This window comes from Syngnathoides biaculeatus, chromosome 2, assembly GCF_019802595.1.
Source record: "Syngnathoides biaculeatus isolate LvHL_M chromosome 2, ASM1980259v1, whole genome shotgun sequence".
Classification (NCBI taxonomy): domain Eukaryota; kingdom Metazoa; phylum Chordata; class Actinopteri; order Syngnathiformes; family Syngnathidae; genus Syngnathoides; species Syngnathoides biaculeatus.
Genome location: NC_084641.1, coordinates 6,212,714 through 6,232,641, shown reverse-complemented (window position 1 = coordinate 6,232,641; position 19,928 = coordinate 6,212,714). Strand labels below are relative to the sequence as shown.

General features: G+C 41.5%; 1 protein-coding gene across 2 annotated transcripts; it reads left to right on the top strand.

Annotated features, from left to right (window-relative positions):
* Nucleotides 1-1,531: 1,531 nt before the first annotated feature.
* LOC133505803 (glutaminase kidney isoform, mitochondrial-like) lies at nucleotides 1,532-19,885 on the top strand. Of its 2 annotated transcripts, none has more exons than XM_061829274.1 (18): nucleotides 1,532-2,178; nucleotides 5,867-5,963; nucleotides 7,020-7,138; nucleotides 9,056-9,185; nucleotides 9,261-9,340; nucleotides 11,202-11,365; nucleotides 11,828-11,886; nucleotides 12,232-12,264; nucleotides 13,072-13,130; nucleotides 13,201-13,267; nucleotides 14,073-14,123; nucleotides 14,204-14,380; nucleotides 15,978-16,109; nucleotides 17,256-17,348; nucleotides 17,474-17,535; nucleotides 17,641-17,717; nucleotides 17,783-17,846; nucleotides 18,692-19,885. In XM_061829274.1, the coding sequence occupies exons 1-18, from the start codon at nucleotides 1,970-1,972 to the stop codon at nucleotides 18,837-18,839; spliced, it is 1,821 nt and encodes a 606-aa protein (XP_061685258.1). In that variant the 5' UTR covers nucleotides 1,532-1,969; the 3' UTR covers nucleotides 18,840-19,885. The 2 variants fall into 2 exon arrangements, with proteins under 2 accessions (XP_061685258.1, XP_061685265.1); XM_061829281.1 differs by lacking the exon at nucleotides 1,532-2,178 and adding an exon at nucleotides 3,578-3,800.
* The last annotated feature ends 43 nt before the right edge of the window (nucleotides 19,886-19,928 follow it).

Sequence of the window (19,928 nt, the reverse complement as noted above, 5' to 3'; positions counted from 1 at the left end):
TCACCCTGAGAGATACGCTGAGAAGCTCGTTCATCCAGGAGGGGCTCAGAGTAGAACCGCTGCTCCTCTGCATTGAGAGGAGCCAGACGAGGTGGTTTGGGCATTGGGTTATCGTGGACACATTCCAGGTGAGGTATTCTGGGCAGATCCCACCAGGAGGAGACCCCTCGGATAACCGAGGACATGCTGGAAGGCTATGTCCCCCGGCCGGCCTGGAAATCCCTCAGGGTCCCCTCGGAAGCACCGGATGTAGTGGTTGGGGTGAGGGAAGTTTGGGATGTATTGCCGAAGCTGCAGCACCCAAAACCTGAACTCATTTAAGCGGAGGAAAACGGACGGCTGGAAAAACACTGACCTTGTGTTATTCATGTTATGCTGTGATAACAGCAGTCCAGGCCACTTGATGTCCAACTAGGGCATATGTGGTCCCTGAACTACAACGCATTTGACACCCCTGTTGAACCATGAATGTGCAGGGTCTGCAGAAGTCCATCCAGGTTACAATTCCACCTCTACCCCACTGAATATGAGGATTTTCGGTTGGTCATGGGTGAATGCCCGCATTGGCTATTTGCATCCACGTCACATCAAGACATTGTGAAACCAGTTGATGACTCACTCTGACGCAGGTTCTGTTCACATACTTCCTATCTTTTTCCTCACACGCACGCGTATACACTCTCGCGCATGCACACACGCACACACTCACAGACTTTCTCTGTAGAATCGCTCAGCTCATGAACTCCCACGCTCGCTGCTGTTCAGTGGCAGCCCTGTTCTGCACGGCCACCCCTCCCCTTCCTGTCCTCCTCCAGTTTAAGTCACTGATGATGATGAGGATGAGGAGAAGGAGGAGGACGATGATGGGTTGCCGTGGCAATGGTTGGAGGTGGGTGGCTCCACGGGCCTGGTGGTGGGCGGCAGCCAGCCACTAAGCAACGTGGGCGGGATCTGCAGAGCGCACCCATCACCCTCACTGTGAAAGCTTTGCAGAATGTGTGGGTGTAAAAATGATGTGATTTCATGGGAGGGAATTTTTTACACAATAACGGACTTTAGGGGGTGAGAAAAGTGGCACTTTTCTTGACAATTTTCACATGATACATTTCACATTCAGGGTAACAATATTAGCAACACCACTTGCAAGTTTTCTTTTAATTTAATGTCTATGAACAAATTTTTGGTAGGGATCTTGTTATCTGCCGAGAAACCTATTCCGTGTTTTAAAGCGGGAGGATAATAATAATTTTGAAGCAAGTCGACCAAATGTTGTGCAGAAGCAATATTACATGATTCAAGTTGTTGTGGGAACCCACGCTTGACAGAAACAATTTTAATTACCACTTCAAATGTGTCTGAATAATGTATTATCAGAGGGTGGTCCTGTGATCTGTGATACAATACTAAAGTAGGACCTTTCTGTGGAGCATCGACCATGTGCACTACCGGGGTAGGTCGCATGGTGTCGTAGCAACTCAATAATCTATGGCTACTGTGCACCATGGACCTCCATTTTTTTTTTTTTTTTTTTTAAAGGATGTAATTCTGCCTCCCAATCGCCGTGACCAGCATCTACACGAACTAACCTCATGAAATAACCCCACCCTAAATAGTCACCCTTTACTATCCATTCTTAGTTCGTTTGCGTATGTCCTTCTCTTCTCTTTTTTTTTAAATTAATTGAAAGATTGAAATATGTTGCCCAGCCTCAGAAAAACGGCTGTTATTTGGAGATTGACGGCTTTCTGACCAATCAGATTGAGGATGTAACATTTTTCGAGAACCAATCAAAATCCCCGCATTTGATGCTGCTACTGCTGCTGATCGTTGTCCATTCACCGGGGCTTGCCACTCAGTTTGTCCTTTACTTTTAATCCACCGAGAAACGTACTCCACTCGTGCCCGGGATCATCCAGTTTGTTGCTGGATTCTCTCCCCTTTCGCTTTACGCTCCGTCGACGGGATTGAAATGTTCCATTTAAGGCCAACGGCGCTGCTCAAGGAGATATTTCAGAGGCAGCTCAAGCGGCATTTGGCAGGCACAGTCCACGCGCCACCTGCAGCTGGCCCCTGGAGCCGCTCTCCGGCCTCGGGGACGGCTGAGCAGTACAACGCCAGACGCTTTTGTTCCAAAGCAGACGGACATAATGAGGCCACCAAAGATTCTTCAACGGAGAAGTGAGTAAAAGCTATCAGCGCCGCATGTTAGCGACCCATAGCCGAGTTCATCAAGGGGAAAGACGCGATTTCATGTAATTTTGCGATCCTTGAATCATGTATATGCAAAGGAGAGGGTTCGTTAGCTGACATATTTGTGTTGGACAATCAATAATATTTTAGTAGGTCCCCTTGAAATGTTGAAGAAGCTAGTAGTTGTTAGCTAGTAGTACAGTACAGTAGCTTGAGACTCTACTGCTAGAGAAGTGGTTGGAAAAAAAACAGGTATAAATACATTATTTTACTTGAGTCATTTTTGGGGGGTATTTCTGCTTTAGTTGAGTACAGTGGTGCCTCGAGAGAATCGTTTTTCTTCATTCTGCTACCACGCAAAACAGTTCAAATCATCTCTCCCTATTGCAATGAATGGAAATGCCATTAATCCATCCCAGCCTCGCCTCAAAACAACTCATCCAAAAATTTTGAAATGACTTTTTCAGTTAGAAAAAATATCACTCTGTAATATTATACCTACATGAACATACAGTAACAACCTGCAGTGCATTGGAACCTCAACTGAACAGAATAATTGCAAAGGAGTGATTTGTCAAAGCTGTTCATTTTGCTTTAAGCTCTTTTCTTTGTCAGAATAAGCTTTATTGGCCAAGTAACACACGAGGAATCTGTCTCTGGTATTTGGTGCTGTCCTAGTATGAAGAACAGTAGACAGTCACTTGACAAGGAACTTTTTTTTTTCTTATAAGAACTCACAGTTGTGCAGGGATGCAGCATTTACAACAGTTAGGGTGCCCATTAGAGTGATAGTGCCCTAAAAACACCCAGTACTGAAAAAAATTATTGTGAATACATGTTCAAAAAAAGCTTCAAAACTTTTGAAAAGTTCATCCCAACTTAGCTTTAAAAAATTTGTTGTGATGATGAAATACTGCTGTGAATGTGCGGTTGCAGATTGGTACCAGTACCTGTAAACAGCTTTCTCCAGGTCCCTACCTTAACGCACGTTCATGAGCTTAGGTTTATGCGCAACGTATCTTTGTTCAGGTCCACCCAAAAAACGAATAGTTGGATACAACATAAATATTGTGAAAATTGGTTGAGAAACGTTAGGACTTCATTTCAATATCAGTGTTTTGCCTTTGATGGGAACACAGACCTCCCCAACATGGCCGCCACATTGCCAGAGTTGATTAGCTTTGGTGCTGTAGCATGATAACAGTGGCTTTTCTGTGAATGGTAGGTTACTTGGAGACTCTTAATTGCCCATAAGTGTGAATGTGTGTGTGAATGGTTGTTTGTTTCTAAATGCCCTGTGATAGGCTGACACTCAGTTCAGGCTGTAGAACCCCCCCCCCCTCTCCCACTGGATATAGCTGGGATAGACTCCAGCAATTTCTTGATCCTTTCCTGATTCCTGTGAGGATAGGCGGCTCAGAAAATGGTTGGATATTTTTTTAGAGGGTGTGCGCTGTAAACTGATTAGCACGTCCTCCTTACTTCTCAGAGGTTGTGGGTTCAAATCTGGGCTTGCAGCCTTTCTGTATGGAGTTTTCTTGCGCTCTCCATGGTTGCATGGCTTTTTGCCAGATATGCTGGTTTCCGCCCACATTCTAAAAATATGCATGGTAGGTTAATTGTGTCTTACTATTGTGAAGATGAGCGTGAATGGTTGTTTGTCAATCTGTTCCCTTCGACTGGCTGGTGATTAGTTCAGGGTGTACGCTGCCTTTTGTCCAAAGTCAGGTAGGATTGATTACAGCAATCAATTTAATGGTTGGATGATGGGTAAACGTGTAAATGAGTCACAATATTTCTTATGTAATTTTTATTTTTTTTTTCATTTCCTGTAACAGTCAATGGCATTTTCAACGGGCAAAATGCATTTGGGAAAAAAAATTAGTAAATTGAGTTTGGTAACAAAACATACTGAACTCCTAAGGCATGGTATCACTACCCCAGAGGGTGGCAAATTCGCAAGTGGGCTTTAACCTCTGCTGGGCATCCTGGCAATTTCATACTGTGACCTCCATCAACTCAGTCTGTTTTCAGGAGTCACCAAATGCAACAATCAATTATCTGAACGCCAGTACGGTGTCTTTACTTGGATTTAGATTTGAGGTAACTGAGGTGTAAAACAGAGGCAAGCTCTATTGAATCTGACTGCTCCAGATTTTGCAGATGGTCTTTCTTTAACCTTATCACCAACCTCATTAAGGAAAGATGTTCTTTTTTGTCTTTTTGGACAGAAACAAACAGATGTTTTGTCCATGTTATGTTTGTATTTGTGTATTTTTAGGTACAAGACTACACATATCTTGTAAGTCTGGTGACAATAGATGAATGCAGCCCAAATACAGGATTGCACAAAGTCTTAAATACATCCCTTTTGCAATACTAGTAGTTTTAATGACTATTACTGGCATGTCTCTCAAGGAAGAGCATGGTAAACTGTTAAAAGACACACAAAAAAAGTTTATTTGCCCATTAGATCGTTAGTTTGCAGGCCAGTTTCCAGTTTGTTAGGGAAGACTGACAGACCTTTGGTGCTGTCTGGTGCCATAATGGAGAAAGATGATTTGATATACGGGTTTTTTCTGTTTCAAGGATTGTTAGGGAGCAATTTAAATTCATATGTCAAGACATTACTGTAAATGGATTGTTATATTTGCAGATTCTCACAAAATCAAAAGTCCCTGTTTTACTATACACACACACAGCACTCCTACAAAAATTTTGTATCAGTCTAAAGTCATTTTATTGTCAGTTGTTTTGTGACTGGTGTGAAAAAGATACTTTACAAGTAAGTAGATGGCCTAAAATATTCACACTCCTGTACACTGCATACATTTCTGTACCTGTTGTATGGTCCATTGTCACGAATTCATGAATATTTTCTCTGCACATTTTCTTCTGTCTGTTGATCTGCTTGCTTTGCTTTGTAAGTATCTCTCTCCTTTAATTTGACTTTTCGTGTGTTTTCCATCAGTAGAAGTAGCCTGCACCCTCACCTTGGCTTTCTTTTAAATAAAACAATATTCTTTCAGCAGCTGCTTTGCTCCGCCGCCTCGTCCACCTTAACCATCCACTCCTTTCAGTCTCCTATCCTCTCCATTCCCTTTTCATCATCTCCTGCCTTGAGAGAGGATAAATGTCTCAAAGTGTCAAAAGTCCGACCAGCTTTGGTTCTCCCAGCACGCTGGCCTGTCTCCCACATTGCACTCCAGCAGACAGCTTTGTGCAAATCCAATCAAATGTTGATTTTTTTTTTTTTTTTTTTTTTTTTCCCCCCCTTTTCCCCATAGCTGGGTGTCCCCCATATGCTCCTACCCTAACTTACTCTCTTTGATGCTCCGAGTACCACCCAGGTCCAGACCTCAGTGCGTTCTTTCATTTCACATTCACTCTGACATTCACTATTTTGTGTTGCTTCGATTTGATCTTCAAGTATCACCCCCCCAACTGCAACTGCTGCACTGATACAGATTGTACTTGCGCTTGATTGGAAAACTGTGTAACACGATGAGAATCACTGACACTCCCTGGCTGGTATTCTGTCAAGGACACATTAGTGCAAATTTAACAAGTTACCCAACTCAACTGAGCTTGTGATATACAGTATCAGCGCAGTGAGTTTAGGATGTTCTTATTACTGAAGTCTCATCTCACCCATGTGTCTCTTTGTCTCATCCAGGAGAAGGAAGGCAGGTATTCTACCCAGCCTGGAGGACCTGCTCTTCTACACCATAGCTGAAGGCCAAGAAAAGATCCCAGCACACAAATTCACCACAGTGAGTTCTTATTAGATTGCAAATTTCTGTGCATTTCCAGCGTTGGAAAGTATCAATGGCAATTCATGGAAATAAACTAGGAATTTACAAAATTGATGGGTGGCTCTTAGTAGGGAACCTAAATATAGTTGAGGGAACATTTAGCATTTGCTTGACTGAAACAAGCAGATTTCATGCAAGTACAGTGAAATGGAAGAAACCTATTACCTGAAGTTTAGGGAAAAAAATGCAGCTGCCTGGGCTTGAGAAGACTGAAGAATACTGATTTTTTTTTTTTTTTTTTAATCTATCTGCATGTTGAATGGAAGGAAAAGTGCTTTTGATTTTACATTCAGTGGATTTTAAAAAATATAATATACTTCAAACTTGGGCCGCCACAGTGGATTAGCTGGAAAGGGTTGGCCCCACAGTTCTGAGGTTCCGGGTTCAATTCCAGATTCACCTGTGTGGAGTTGGGGTGTTCTACCCGTGCCTGCGTGGGTTTTCTACGGGCACTTCGGCTTCCTCCCACATCCCCAAAAACATGCAACATTAATTGGACACTCGAAATTGCCTGTATGTGTGATTGTGTGTGCGCGATTGTTGTCTGTCTCTGTGTGCCCTGCAATTGGCTGGCAACCAGTTGAGGGTGTACCCCGCCTTCTGCCCAATGACAGCTGGGATTAAGTCCAGCACTCCTGCGACCCTTGTGAGGATAAGCGGCTAAGAAAATGGATGGATGGATGAACGAATGAATGAACAAACAAATGAATGAATGAAAGTTGGGGTCACTCAGCAGGTGTGAATGGGTGATTGAGTCACAAACTGTAATTTGTTTGCTATTGTCCAGTGCCCTCTAGTTTCGCCATATTGCTCGGTGAGACGTGAAAAACTCAATATTTTGGACTTCTTCAACAATAAGAGTGTACATTATGTATGTGATATTTGATTAAACTCTACTCAAAAAGAAATGCAGAAATTTACATGTAATGTTCCTTACCTCTAAAACCATAGTCCTTACTAAGAAACTTATTAATTAGTAAATATCCATGTAACCGTCATCTCCTCCCTCCTCAGGCTCTCAAAGCCACGGGGCTGCGCACAGGAGACCCCCGTCTGAAAGAATGTATGGAGATGTTGAAGGTGACTGTGAAAACGACATCAGACGGAGCCCTAGATAGACACCTCTTCAAGAAGTATGTGTTTGAATGAGAACAACTGCTTTCTACAGTCCTGTGTTTTCTTCATTTGAATATTATGGCTCTCCTTGTGGTTCACTGGAACCATAGTAAAGCTTACCAAATGTTTTTTAACCATTTCCAGACTGACAGATGTCGGCAATGATTCATCGGCTCTTAAATTTGGATTGTGCCATTTTTTGGTGGCATTTTTTTAGCAGCTTTTTGAGATCTTTTGGCTAACTTTATTTTGCCACAAGTTCTTTTCAAGTGATTTCTTGAACAAAAGCCGCTCTGGAGGCAATTGGGAGTGGATGTGGTCAGTGAAAACTAACCCCAAAAATGTATTAGCAAACAGTTAATTCATGATTTAAGAATGGCAGCTATTAGTTTTCCAGACAGACGCTGGTAGTTTAAAATAATCCTTTTTCCTAAATTGATAAAATCACCTTTTGAAAACAGCCCATTTCTGTTCACTAGGGTTATTTTTATTTATATATATTTATCTTTTATTTTTTAGTTTAATCTTAAAAAAATAAAATTGTGAACAATGTATTTGAGAAGTGGAAGAAATACTTTGTAACATCACCGCAAATCAGTCCCTCAATCAAGTTGAATATATTTACGAGGGGAATTAGAAATAAACTGATGTTATTGTTTCAAGTATGCATACCCTCTTATAACTAGCAACTAGGTGTTTTCACGATTAAGCTATAACATTGAAACTCTTGTTAAATGGGAGTCGGCATCAATCCTCTGATTAACCCTGAATAAAGTTCAGATGTTTTAGTATACTTTTCCTGACCTTTTTTTTTTTCTTTCCTTGAAGAACCCTGGCGGTTTTATCCTAACACTGACTGCTATTTGGAACTATTCATAATTCCCTCAAATTTGACTTAATCCCCGGTTTCATTTGAAGAAAAATCAAGATGATTCTGCCACCACCATGTTTCACTGTTGGTGTTTGTGTTTTTTTTTGGTGATGAGCAGTGTTGTTTGCATCAAACATAGCTTTTCTAAACTATGGCCAAAAGGTTAAACCTGGCATTCATTGGACCATATGAAAACCTCTCAAATGTGGGAAAATGTGAGATGAATAATCTGACACTGAAGATAGAAAGAAATTCAAACAGCTATTTCAGGACAGAAAATCCTTCTTTGTTATACAAATGTAAAAAATATCTCTTGGTGTGACTTCTTTGCTGTCGAGTTGTTCAAATTCCACCATGCACATAGACAAAGCAGTTTGGTACAAATTACGAGAATGATGCCCGGCAGACTATGTTGGGTTGTAAATACATGGCTAGTGCTGTATGATGGCTCGTGGCCCTGAACTACCGCGTCGTTTTCCGGGGCTTATTTATAGAGCTCAGCCTCATGCAGGAAGCACGTGAGCAGCGGGTTGAATGTAGCGTCTGTTTTCCCCACAGGGATCCCACGCTACCGGGATTACGGCTAGTAATGCCAGAGAGATAGCTGAGACAGAAACCTCTGTTAACCCACACACTTCCACACCATTACCTTGTTTGTAATGGCTGAAACAACTTGGAGCAGAGGAAAAATTCCAATTATTTGATTACTGTAGGCTCACAGTTTACGAAAGGGGATTTACATTTCAGACCCTCACAGAGGTGAAAAACGTAACAGAGAGACCATAGCAAAAATCAAAAATTGTAACTGTAAATTGGACAAATTTAACTTTGATCACCTTCTTGAGGAAAGCATGTCACAGATATGGTGTTCAGACACCTGGGAACTGGTGTGTGTGTGTGTGTGTGTGTGTGTGTGGTGTGTGTGTGTGTGTGTGTGGTGTGTGGTGTGTGTGTGTGTGTGTGTGTGTGTGTGTGTGGTGTGTGTGTGTGTGTGTGTGTGTGTGTAGGGGGGGGTAAGCACATTATGGCTCCTTTAATACAGTATGTTTTCTTTTGTGTTCAGATGCGTGCAGAGCAACATTGTGCTGCTCACTCAAGCCTTCCGAAAGAAATTCGTCATCCCCGACTTCCAACCGTTTTGCCGCCACATTGATGAGCTCTACGACAATGCAAAGAATATGTCCGGAGGGCAAGTGAGTGACAAAACAAAAACCGGACTGGCTAAGTTGACTGATCGTTGAATTTTTTACAAACACATTTTCCTACAGGTGGCTGACTACATTCCCCAGTTGGCTCGCTTCAGCCCAGACTTATGGGCCGTCTCCCTCTGCACTGTGGACGGTCAAAGGTATAAACTCACTTCGTAATGTACATCACAGTAATTCACAGCGAATGTTTGTAGGTGGGTGGTGACGGGAATGTAAATTTCAGACCCACCTGCGATCGGTGAAAAAAAAAAAATATATATATATATTTATTTATTTCCTTTTACCCATCCCATTCATTTGAAACACATTTGAATTATTATAAAGACACTTCGTAAAGTATTCCTTACCGCCTGTTCTCGCTCTCATAGTCAAGAAATAGGACATTATGTCAATTTATTTGGGGATAGGGGAAAGTGACTCCCAGTTGGAGGTTACAATACAAATTACATGAAATTCAAATTCCATATTTAAGCACCCAACCATGTCTACTTAACTAAGTAAGCACAAAGCAAATGCACAGCAAATTTCTTTATGTAGCGCATTTCATACACAAGCTAACTCAATGTGCCTTAAATGATCAGAATCATTTCACAAATAGAAAAAAATAAACAGCAGCTTAAAAACATTTAAAAAAAAAAAGAGAACTAATAAAATTCAAAATAAACAGTACATTGCAGGAAATGTTTAAAGTTGAAATGTAAAATGTGCTTCACCATGTTTGTTCCAGATTCGGTGCTTCATTATCTCATCTGAGTGGGAAGATTTCAGAGCCTTACTGGTCTTTTATATTATTTCATTAGGATGTCTTAGCATGTCTTGACCTAAACTATGAAGGGAGTTATAGACCCGGAACGTTGAAATCTATTCTAAAGGTGACTGGTAGCCAGTGTTGGGACTGGGAATTTGAGTAAAATGTTACAATCTCTTTGTCTGGTCAGAACCAGAGCTGTAGCATTGTGAATGTGCTGCAGCTGTTTAATACTTTTTTCAGGGAGTCCAATCTGAAGACAATTACAATAGTCCAACCTACTTGAATTAAAAGCATGGATGAGCTTCTCCTCTCCTTCTTTGGCACACGTAACCCTTCACTCTGGATATGTCATTCAGCTAGTAAAATGCTGTTTTAGTGATTGATTTGATGCAAATATTGAAAGTCATGGTGGAGTTTATCAACACACCAAGGTTGTGGGCTTTGTACCTAGTCTTTGAAAGAGTCCAGGTATTTTTTTTAATAGCAATCCTCTCTTCCTTACTGCCAAGAATAATGTTCTTGGTTTTGTTGTGATTTAATCAAAGTTGAATTTAATTGAATTACTAATATAATATGAATTACCAAATACATATTAATGCAGTGATTTTCAAACTAGGGGGCACGGCAGTATGACTGGTGGCCCACGGCTACCAAGAACATGTTTCAGTATTAAGTTACACCCACTCTCCATTTTAATTTTTCAGCTGTAAATGTGACCACTGCAGTGATTGATTATTGCAAGATAAGCCTATGCATATTTATAGAGAAACTATGTTGGGGAGGGCTGAAAATAACTTCATCCCCAAAAGCGGGGCGGGCGCAACAAAAAAAGTTTGGGAACCATTGACCTTTTGGAAATAAGCAACAAAGTTATGGTAATTACAAGCCTTAAAATAACTGATATTTTACATGGGGCAGTAAATCATAAAACAGAGCGTACAACAATACTCACTGCTATATATTGGCTCTGCTCAGTGGGATCGACTATTACTGGAATTTAGTTGGAGTCCTTTGCTGCCTTTTCTTCTTGCTCTTATTTATGCAGTCAGTCTTCTAGTAAAGCCCTGCATGTTATGGCACAATGTGCTACGAGAAGGAAGGTCCCCAACTCCAAAACCCACTTACCTGTATTATCGCTTAAAATCTGCAATAAAGGTGAATGGCAATACAGCATGGGTTCACTGTACAGTACCTGGTGTCAAAAACTGCTCATGACTGCGTGCCACCATTCATGTGCATCTTTGTTCCAGGCATACGGTAGGTGACACCAAGGTGCCCTTCTGTCTGCAGTCTTGCGTGAAGCCTCTGAAATACGCCATCGCTGTTCACGACCACGGCACAGAGTATGTGCACCGATTTATTGGCAAAGAACCCAGCGGTCTGCGCTTCAACAAGCTCTTCTTGAATGAGGATGGTGAGGAGGCACACTTACACGGTTCCGACTGCCATGGCTGTCCGAAAGAGGTTGCCGTGCCGGCGGGATGAATTATTGATGTCAGGTTGCATTGGGGGTGGGGGACGGCACAGTGGTTGAGTGGTTAGTAAATTCCCTTTAGAGTGCTCTTGAATCTGGGCTCTCGTCTTGTTCTCCCCTTGCTTCAAACGCTTTTCTCCGGGTAGTCTGGCTGTTAGTTTTATTGAGGACTCATAATTATAGATGTGAATATTTTTCTTTATATGTGCACTGCAATTGGTTGGCGAACCTTCCAGGGTGTACCCCCACCCCTGGCTTAGCTTGGATAAGCTCCAAAAAGCCAGAAGTGAATCTCTTTTTTTTTTGTCCTCACCCCTTCCCCATATTGACCTGGAGTTATTTTGCTTTGTAATTTTTGTTCGAGATGTGATCTCTCAGATGTGCTCTTGATCTATGTTGCAGACAAACCACACAACCCCATGGTGAACGCCGGCGCCATTGTCTGTACTTCTCTTATCAAGGTAATAGACAAGTCGAATCGTCTAGATTTACTCGCCCATTGTTGATTTAAATTGAGTTAGTTTGGGTAGTTTTCAGAAATGCCAGTTTAGTTCACTCGAGAGATTAAGGTTATAATCATGCTGAAAGGGGATTTGGTGGAAAGCAGCATAATTCTGACAGTGTGCATGTGTGCGGCTCAGTTGCCTGCACTCATAAAACATCAGGTCACCTTCAATTAGATTGACAAGAGCAGTAGTGCCCCCTGCAGTACTTTATGAAAGTGAGAGCATGAGAGAACAATCTAAGATTGTTGTGTCTTGTCTTAAATAAGATTGAAGTGATTGTAATTTATGAATGCGTTACAGCAAGGAGCCAGCAATGCTGAGAAGTTTGACTATGTGAGTAGCACCACCTACACAATGCATTTGCTTGACTGTTCAACAAATGGAAATAGAGTGATACCTTGACCTATCCCCTTTTTCCTGAGGACTAGTCACACTTATGGAGTTGGAAGGATTTACTTGCGCTTCCTTTCCCTTTGCATGGGTCATTCACAAGTGGTATGTTCTTCTTCTCACTACTCAACATGAATGTCGTACCAGGTCGGCACCGACTACCGGAGACAAATTCCTTGTGTGTTGTTATGTACATACTCGACCTCTAAATCTGATTCTGATGACAGATTTGTCATTGAACTGCTTTTCATGGTGACTGTTTTGTGGTCCATCTTGCATACAATGTTATTTTGAACGACATTAGTCTTGTTAAATTTAAAAATTTCCAAGCTAGTGAAGTGAACCCATGTTTTACTATTAAATCATCTGCTAAAACGGGACACTCGTGCATACTTCTTTCACAAGAAAGGCTTGCCACTGAGTTAAATTAAGGAATCCTGTCCACTGATTCAGTGAATGAGGACTTTGATGCACTTTCTTCTATCGTGTTCCTTTGCGGTCTATCCAGCCGTTTGGTTGTTTTCTTTTCGAGACAGTAAGAACACTCGAAAAAACAGAAATTCACATCGCTCAAGCAAAGTTCTTGATGACGTCATAGCCAATACATTTTGCCGACATCTACTTTGGATCGCAAAGAAAAACTAAATCAAGCAACTCAAAAAGCTTATAGTTTGGGGCTGTTTTAGGTCAAGGTACCACTGTACTGTCTGTACTACAATATCATGAGGACTTTAAATGATAACCCTGCAGGTGATGAACTTCATGAACAAACTGGCGGGAAACGAGTATGTCGGCTTCAGCAACGCCACGTGAGTTCAACACTGTGTCAATATATAACTGAGAATGAAACAAAGTGAATCCATGCTGGTTGTATCCCAGGTTCCAGTCTGAGCGTGAGTCTGGAGACAGAAACTTTGCCATCGGCTACTACCTGAAGGAAAAGAAGGTCAGCTCCTGTTTCTAGATAGGAGGACGGTCACACATGAATGCATACTTTCACCTCCATCTCCATCCATTGATCTCCCCTTACCATATTGCCAGATTTATGGGTCTTTTCCATTGTACCGGTTCTAACCCCGACCAGCCGAGTGCTAATTTCCCCATTATACTTTTTCGAGGCCCCCACCAGTGGCAATGGCACTGCTTTTCAGAACCTCCTATGACCTGGTTCTAAAATGCTTGCCAAGGAGGGCTGCGGTGCACGTAATTGTCATCTGATTGACAATCATTGCATCTAAATGTTGCCGCGCTGCAAGCAACACGGCGGAACCTGACTGAACTGTTCGCTCCCACTTTTATTCTCACCAGCACCGTCTCTCTTCAGTATCTCACCAATCTCCTACATATTAACAGACCCAAGAGGTCCTGGAAAATGGTGGCTAGCAAATATTTTCATATGCAGCTATTGTCCAGTTTATGTTAATGGAGTTGCAGAAAAATGCTTTTAAAACTGATCAAACCTCAAATGAAAAGTGTAAATCCATTTTGCAAGAAACATGGAATAGAGACACCATTTGGTTAGTGTGTTACATGAAATTGCATGGCGAGCTGCATCTGGGCTCCTGGCTTTTGACTTTGACACCCATGGAAGTAGAAGTTGTCCTTGAGTGACATGAAATTCCCTAAAAATTAAATTAATTGCTAGCTAGTAACATGAAGATTCTGTCAAAATGTGGCTTTTCATTCTTCTCACATCCTTCTGTCTCCAAAAAACAAGGTCAGTCATGTCAACTCTGTGTGTATGCTTCTAGTGTTTTCCAGAAGGAACTGACATGACATCCATCTTGGACTTCTACTTCCAGGTAAAAGATGATCAGGTCATCCATCGCCTTAAGAGAAGTGACTTCTAGACATAGTGACAATGTGATTGGTTTCCTTCCAGTTGTGCTCCATTGAGGTGACCTGTGAGAGTGCCAGTGTAATGGCGGCAACCCTCGCCAATGGTGGCTTCTGTCCCATCACAGGAGAGCGTGTACTGAGCCCGGAGGCAGTGCGCAACACTCTCAGCCTGATGCACTCATGTGGAATGTATGATTTCTCTGGACAGTTCGCCTTTCATGTAAGTATCTGTGTCCCGCTGGGGCAGGAATGTCAAGCTCATTTTCATCTCGGGCCACTGTTATGCCCCTCAAGGGGCTATTGTCTTTATTTAAATTTGAGAACAGATTTGCAAATAATAAGTATGAAACTAGTTATGGTGGGGGAACATTGCAAGTTCCATACAGATTTCCTCTCAAAACAAAAACTAAATATCAATTTAACAAAAATCAAGAAGATGACACACCTTATTTGCTTTCATGGCCACTTAAAATGATGTGGCGAGCTGGATCTAGACCACAGGCCTGAAGTTTGTCATCTGTGCCCTTGGTAAAAAGGCTTGTATTTACCAACACTAAAGAGGGAGGAAAAAGTAAGTGAACAGATATCCCAACTTGGCTCTCTCGGCAGCAATGACCACAACCGAACTTCCCTGTAGTTACGGATTAGATTTGCAAAATGATCAAGATGAATTTTGGACCATTCCACTTTACAACACTGCTAAAAGACCTCTTGAGGTCACGCCACAACTTCTCATTCAGTATTAACTCTGGATTTTGCCCAAGCCACTCCAGAACACATACTTTTCTTTTTGGAAGTCATTCTGCTGTTGATTCTTGTTGCATTGTCTTGTTCCAGCACTCATCCTCTTAAACTTCGAACTGTTGGACAAATGACTGGAAGTTGTACAAAATATAAACTTCCTGTAGCTCTCTTGCCTGGCGGCTTCACCCTCATCACCCTTTTAACAATACAGTATATTCACTATCCCTCTTATGGCCATGTCCAAGCCATTAAAGTCTGCTCTGTCTGCAAAATAGCTTGATAAACTTGTGAGTTCATTTTTTCATTGATGATAGCAAGCTGATCAAGCCTGAGGCAACAAAGCACACCCATACCATAATGTTCCCTCCGCCATGATTCACAGTTTGAATAAGCTTTGAATGTCTGTGTGCTGTTCCATTTTACCATCGTTCCACTGTGGTTTCCTCCTAGACTGTGCGACTTTGGTTTCATCTTTCCACAGAATAGATTTCCTGCAATGTTGTGGAACATCTGAGTGTCCTTAAGCAAATGTAAAATGTGCAGCATTGTTTTGTTTTTCCAAGATGGCCATGGCTTCCTCCATGGTGTTCTCCCATGAATCCAATTCATGTGTAATGTTTTACGTAGGGTAGAGTGATCAACAGAGAGCTTGGCAAATCTGGTGCTGATAGGTTTTTTTTCCAAGTTAATTGAGCCTTCTGTGCTTTTATAGCAGTCTTCTTTGCAGATCTCCTTTTATAGACAGTTTATCCAACCACGGACTGAGGAACATCATACATCATTAAGAAATACTTTTGTAACATTTACCCGCTATATACAGGCCAACAATTCTTAATCATAGTTCTTAGAGATTTTTTCCTCCGTGACTTGTGAATCTTTATATTATCTTCAATAAAAATAAAGAAAACATGATTGTTTTTGTGATTTTAGTTGAAGCAGCCCATTTGTTCTTGTGATTTAGGTAGACCATATTTTATGACCAGTGCATGCAGAAACTTGAAGTCCAAATGGTTCAAATAATTTTCCTCCCACTGTATGATGCTGTACAGCTTACACTTTCAAATTGGTTTCAGGTGGGTCTCCCAGCTAAATCTGGCGTTGCTGGCGGGATCCTGCTTGTTGTTCCAAACGTCATGGGCATCATGTGTTGGTCTCCTCCCCTCGACAAGCTGGGCAACAGTGTGCGAGGCATCCAATTCTGCACGGTAAACTTTCAGCGTTGATCATCGCGTCAACGTCTTCATAGCGGGAGAAAGACGGACACAGACAGATATTTTTGTCTGAATTTAACTTTATTGGGCATTTTTTCAGTTGCACATATACAAGATAATCTTTGTTGATAGATTGTCATACAAAAATAAGAATAACTTAATTGAACCATTACAAAAGTAAATCTGTTTGCTCTTCTTGTTACACCGCACAAATTTTGACAGAAAAAAATGACAAAGAGCAATATAGAAACAGACAGAAAGAAAATAAGGCTATAAGAGATTTTTACATCATCTTTCCTAGCTTTTAGAAACACAAAAGACGGACAGTAAATGGAGAGGGACAGTGATATAGAAAAAGAGAGAAACTATGAGAGAGCCAGGCAGAAAATGACAAAAAGACAGACTGACGGAGAAAGATGGCAATCGAAAGAGCGAGAGATAGAAGGAGACAAATACAAAGATGCAGACACAGTGACAGAGAAATCAAAAGAAAGTGCGGTGTGCTGTCAACCAACCCATTCATTATGTATGTGCAGTATTAGTGGGCCGCACTCTGTGACATTTTGGTGCATCCAATAGAAGAGACTATGGTGGACTGATTTCAGAGTGAAAATAGAGGTTTTGGTAGAGTTGTACAGTGACTAGAACAAGAGAAATCGGTAATTATTGTGGTGTCTCAGTGTCCGTAGCTCTGAGACATGTGACGCACCAGGACAAAGTGAAAAAGAAACTGCTCCGTGAATCAGCATGAACTTTACATCTTGAAGTAGTGTTTGTGGCGCTACAGCTAACGACCGAACCTAAACTCCCCATTAAAACCGTATGAACCCATAACCTTCTTTTAGCTACTGTTCTCTTCCTCCCTACTCCTCATCATCATCATAAGTAAAATCCAAGACTTTCTGTTTAAACTGTGAAAAATATATATTCATGATCCCTGGCCAAACCAGTGGGCACAGGCCCCAGGTAGCATCCTGTTCATTCCCTTTGTAACCAGTACTAAATAGGGGCATGCTTGCGCCCTTGTCCCTCTACCCTCGTGAGCCCTCCCCAATCAAGGTGTCCTGAAATTTAAGTTTAGTATGTTACCACCTTCGATGGCAAGAAAGTCCTAAATGTGGTGCGGTCATCTTGTTACAGGATCTGGTTTCCCTCTGCAACTTTCACAACTATGATAATTTGAGACACTTTGCAAAGAAACTGGATCCTCGCAGGGAGGGAGGTGACCAGAGAGTAAGTGTAGTCAACTTGTTTGACGTGCCGCATTGCCCAGTTTGCGCTCTGAGGGGCAACCTCGCTGAAAAGCTCCCAACTCATTCACTTTCTGATGAGTGGTTGCTGGATTTGGCTCCTTTCAGGTGAAGTCTGTGATCAATCTGTTGTTTGCTGCGTATACAGGGGATGTGTCAGCCCTGAGGAGGTAACAGCATCATGTCACGAACTTTCAACACAATACCGCTGGATTGTATTTGTGGTCTCGGTGTTCTCCACCTTGCTTCTCTCTCAGGCTGTTTTGTTTCTGCAGGTTTGCGTTGTCCTCCATGGACATGGAGCAGAGGGATTATGACTCCAGGACAGCTCTTCATGTGGCTGCAGCTGAAGGTCTAGATCTGAAAACATTTTGTCTGTAGAGCCTCGAGTTTATTGTGTCTTTGTTTGTGTCTCAGGTCACGCTGAAGTGGTTCGCTTTTTGCTTGAGGCCTGTAAGGTCAACCCGGTCCCCAAAGACAGGTAACTACTAGAGCAGGGATTCTCACAAGTGCGGTACAACAAAGTATGGGGTACTTTTAATCAGATGGCACTCCCATCACCTTGTAGGCAGTGTGCAGGGGCCCTCTTCTCACCCATGATTTTTTGGGGGGGGAAATCTTATTTATCCAGTACTTTTTTTACTTTTACTTTTTTTTTTTTTATACTTTTCATGTAAAATTTTCCGGTTCATTTCAGTTGTATTGAAGTAGACCTACAATACTGTGGTTTGTTTTAAAACATTTTTTAGTAAAAATTTACGACTTGTGCAATATATTTTAATTGAATCGTGATTTAAGGCATTTTTTCTTGGTATCCTGTTCCAGCGGCTCACAGTGATCAAATTTACAGCGCGGTGTCTTAAGATACAAGTTTAATTTGGTCTGTATTCGTATTCTGCTTAAGATTTAAGCTGGTTACCTCTTTTGCGCTCCAAAGCCTGTTATAAGTTCAGCACCACCCAACATCAATCCAATAGCACGTTTTCATTGGCTGGAATGATCCAAGCCGCCACTGGCTGATGCCAGGGGCAGCCCGGCGACTGACTCGGGACACTGACGGACACCTGGCCCATCAGCAACTGCTCAACGGCTCTAATGTGTCCTGACCAACGTCAACATATCGCACCATATTAATACATTTTTATGCATGCGCTGGAAGCGGCATTTTTGTTTGAAACATGCTGCATGGCGGTTTAGCAGCTTGTCTGAAAGTGCCGCTTTCAGAACCTGCAGTCATCTTGATGGTGCGATGGTGTTCCATGTGGAATAATTCTCTTCACATACTGAAAGTGGAAATGTAACATCATTTAATCATTTGTGTTGCAGGTGGGGAAATACACCGATGGATGAAGCAGTTCACTTCGGCCATCATGATGTAGTCACCATCCTGCGCGACTACCACAATCTGTACAGTTCTCAGGAGAACCCAGCAACAAAGGAGAACGCAGAGAAGAACCTGGATGGCATGTTGTAATATGTCTGGAAGGAACATCACAACTCCAATGTGTGTTGCACAGAACTTTATATATTTATATATATACTGTACTTATATATTGTTCTGATGACAGCAAATGTTCGCACCTATGAGAAATCTCAATCATGTTGTTTAGCTGGTGTTACTACTTTCTACTTATGTTGGAGTAGGTTTAGGTGTGAGTTTTGCTGTAATTTTCCATTAGCTTTACTTTTGTAGCCTCTTACAGGACGGTACCAGCCAAAAGCTGAATGCTGGCTTCATTTAGTGGCCGCTGGTACTTTTGCTTTAGGCAGTTGTAGTAAACAATACGGCTGTATTTTTAAACGTTACCATGTGGTGGAATGTAATGTCTCCAAACAATTTGTGTGTTTGTATTATTTATTTATTCATATATTTAAGATAAATGTTGAACGTGTGTTTATAAGTCTATTCATGTTCCATTGTGGTGGATTAAGCCATGACCGAGATGTCATTCCCAATATTATGACTGGAAAATGTTTTTGCTGTTTACATTTACTCAAGATGTTTTTATTTTACTTATTTGCTATTTATTATGGATAAACGTAGTGTACAAATGTAAAAAATGATCCAAAGTTTAGGTAGTTTCTGTTGACTGTACTATTTGGAGAGGAGCCTTTGATCGTTTCCTTGGTTGAAAATCTTTTTCTGATGAAGATGGATGTTTTTATTTTGGTTTAATGTTGTGACACAGCTTTTCCATACAGTATTTCTAGCACACATTATTACACGAAAATTGGGAAAAAAGGAGTTGGCCAAATTTCAAATGCTCCCTGCAAAACGTAATAAAAATGGTCAGGTGTGTGTTTGTGTTTTGGATGACAGACACAACGTCGAAGCACAACAACTGCGATATGTCTGACGCATTTAGCAGAGCAGAACGTCACATAGATTTGAGCTTATCTGTGTTATGTGCCTGTGCCTCTACCTGTGTTAGTCATTGCTACTGTTACTGGATGTATCGATTTCGGGAAACGTTCTCACAGATTAAATATATATTAAACAATTGGACATTTTGTTCTCTGCTTTGGGTTGTGGCTTTTGTTGAGGGAAAAAAATGCTGATATC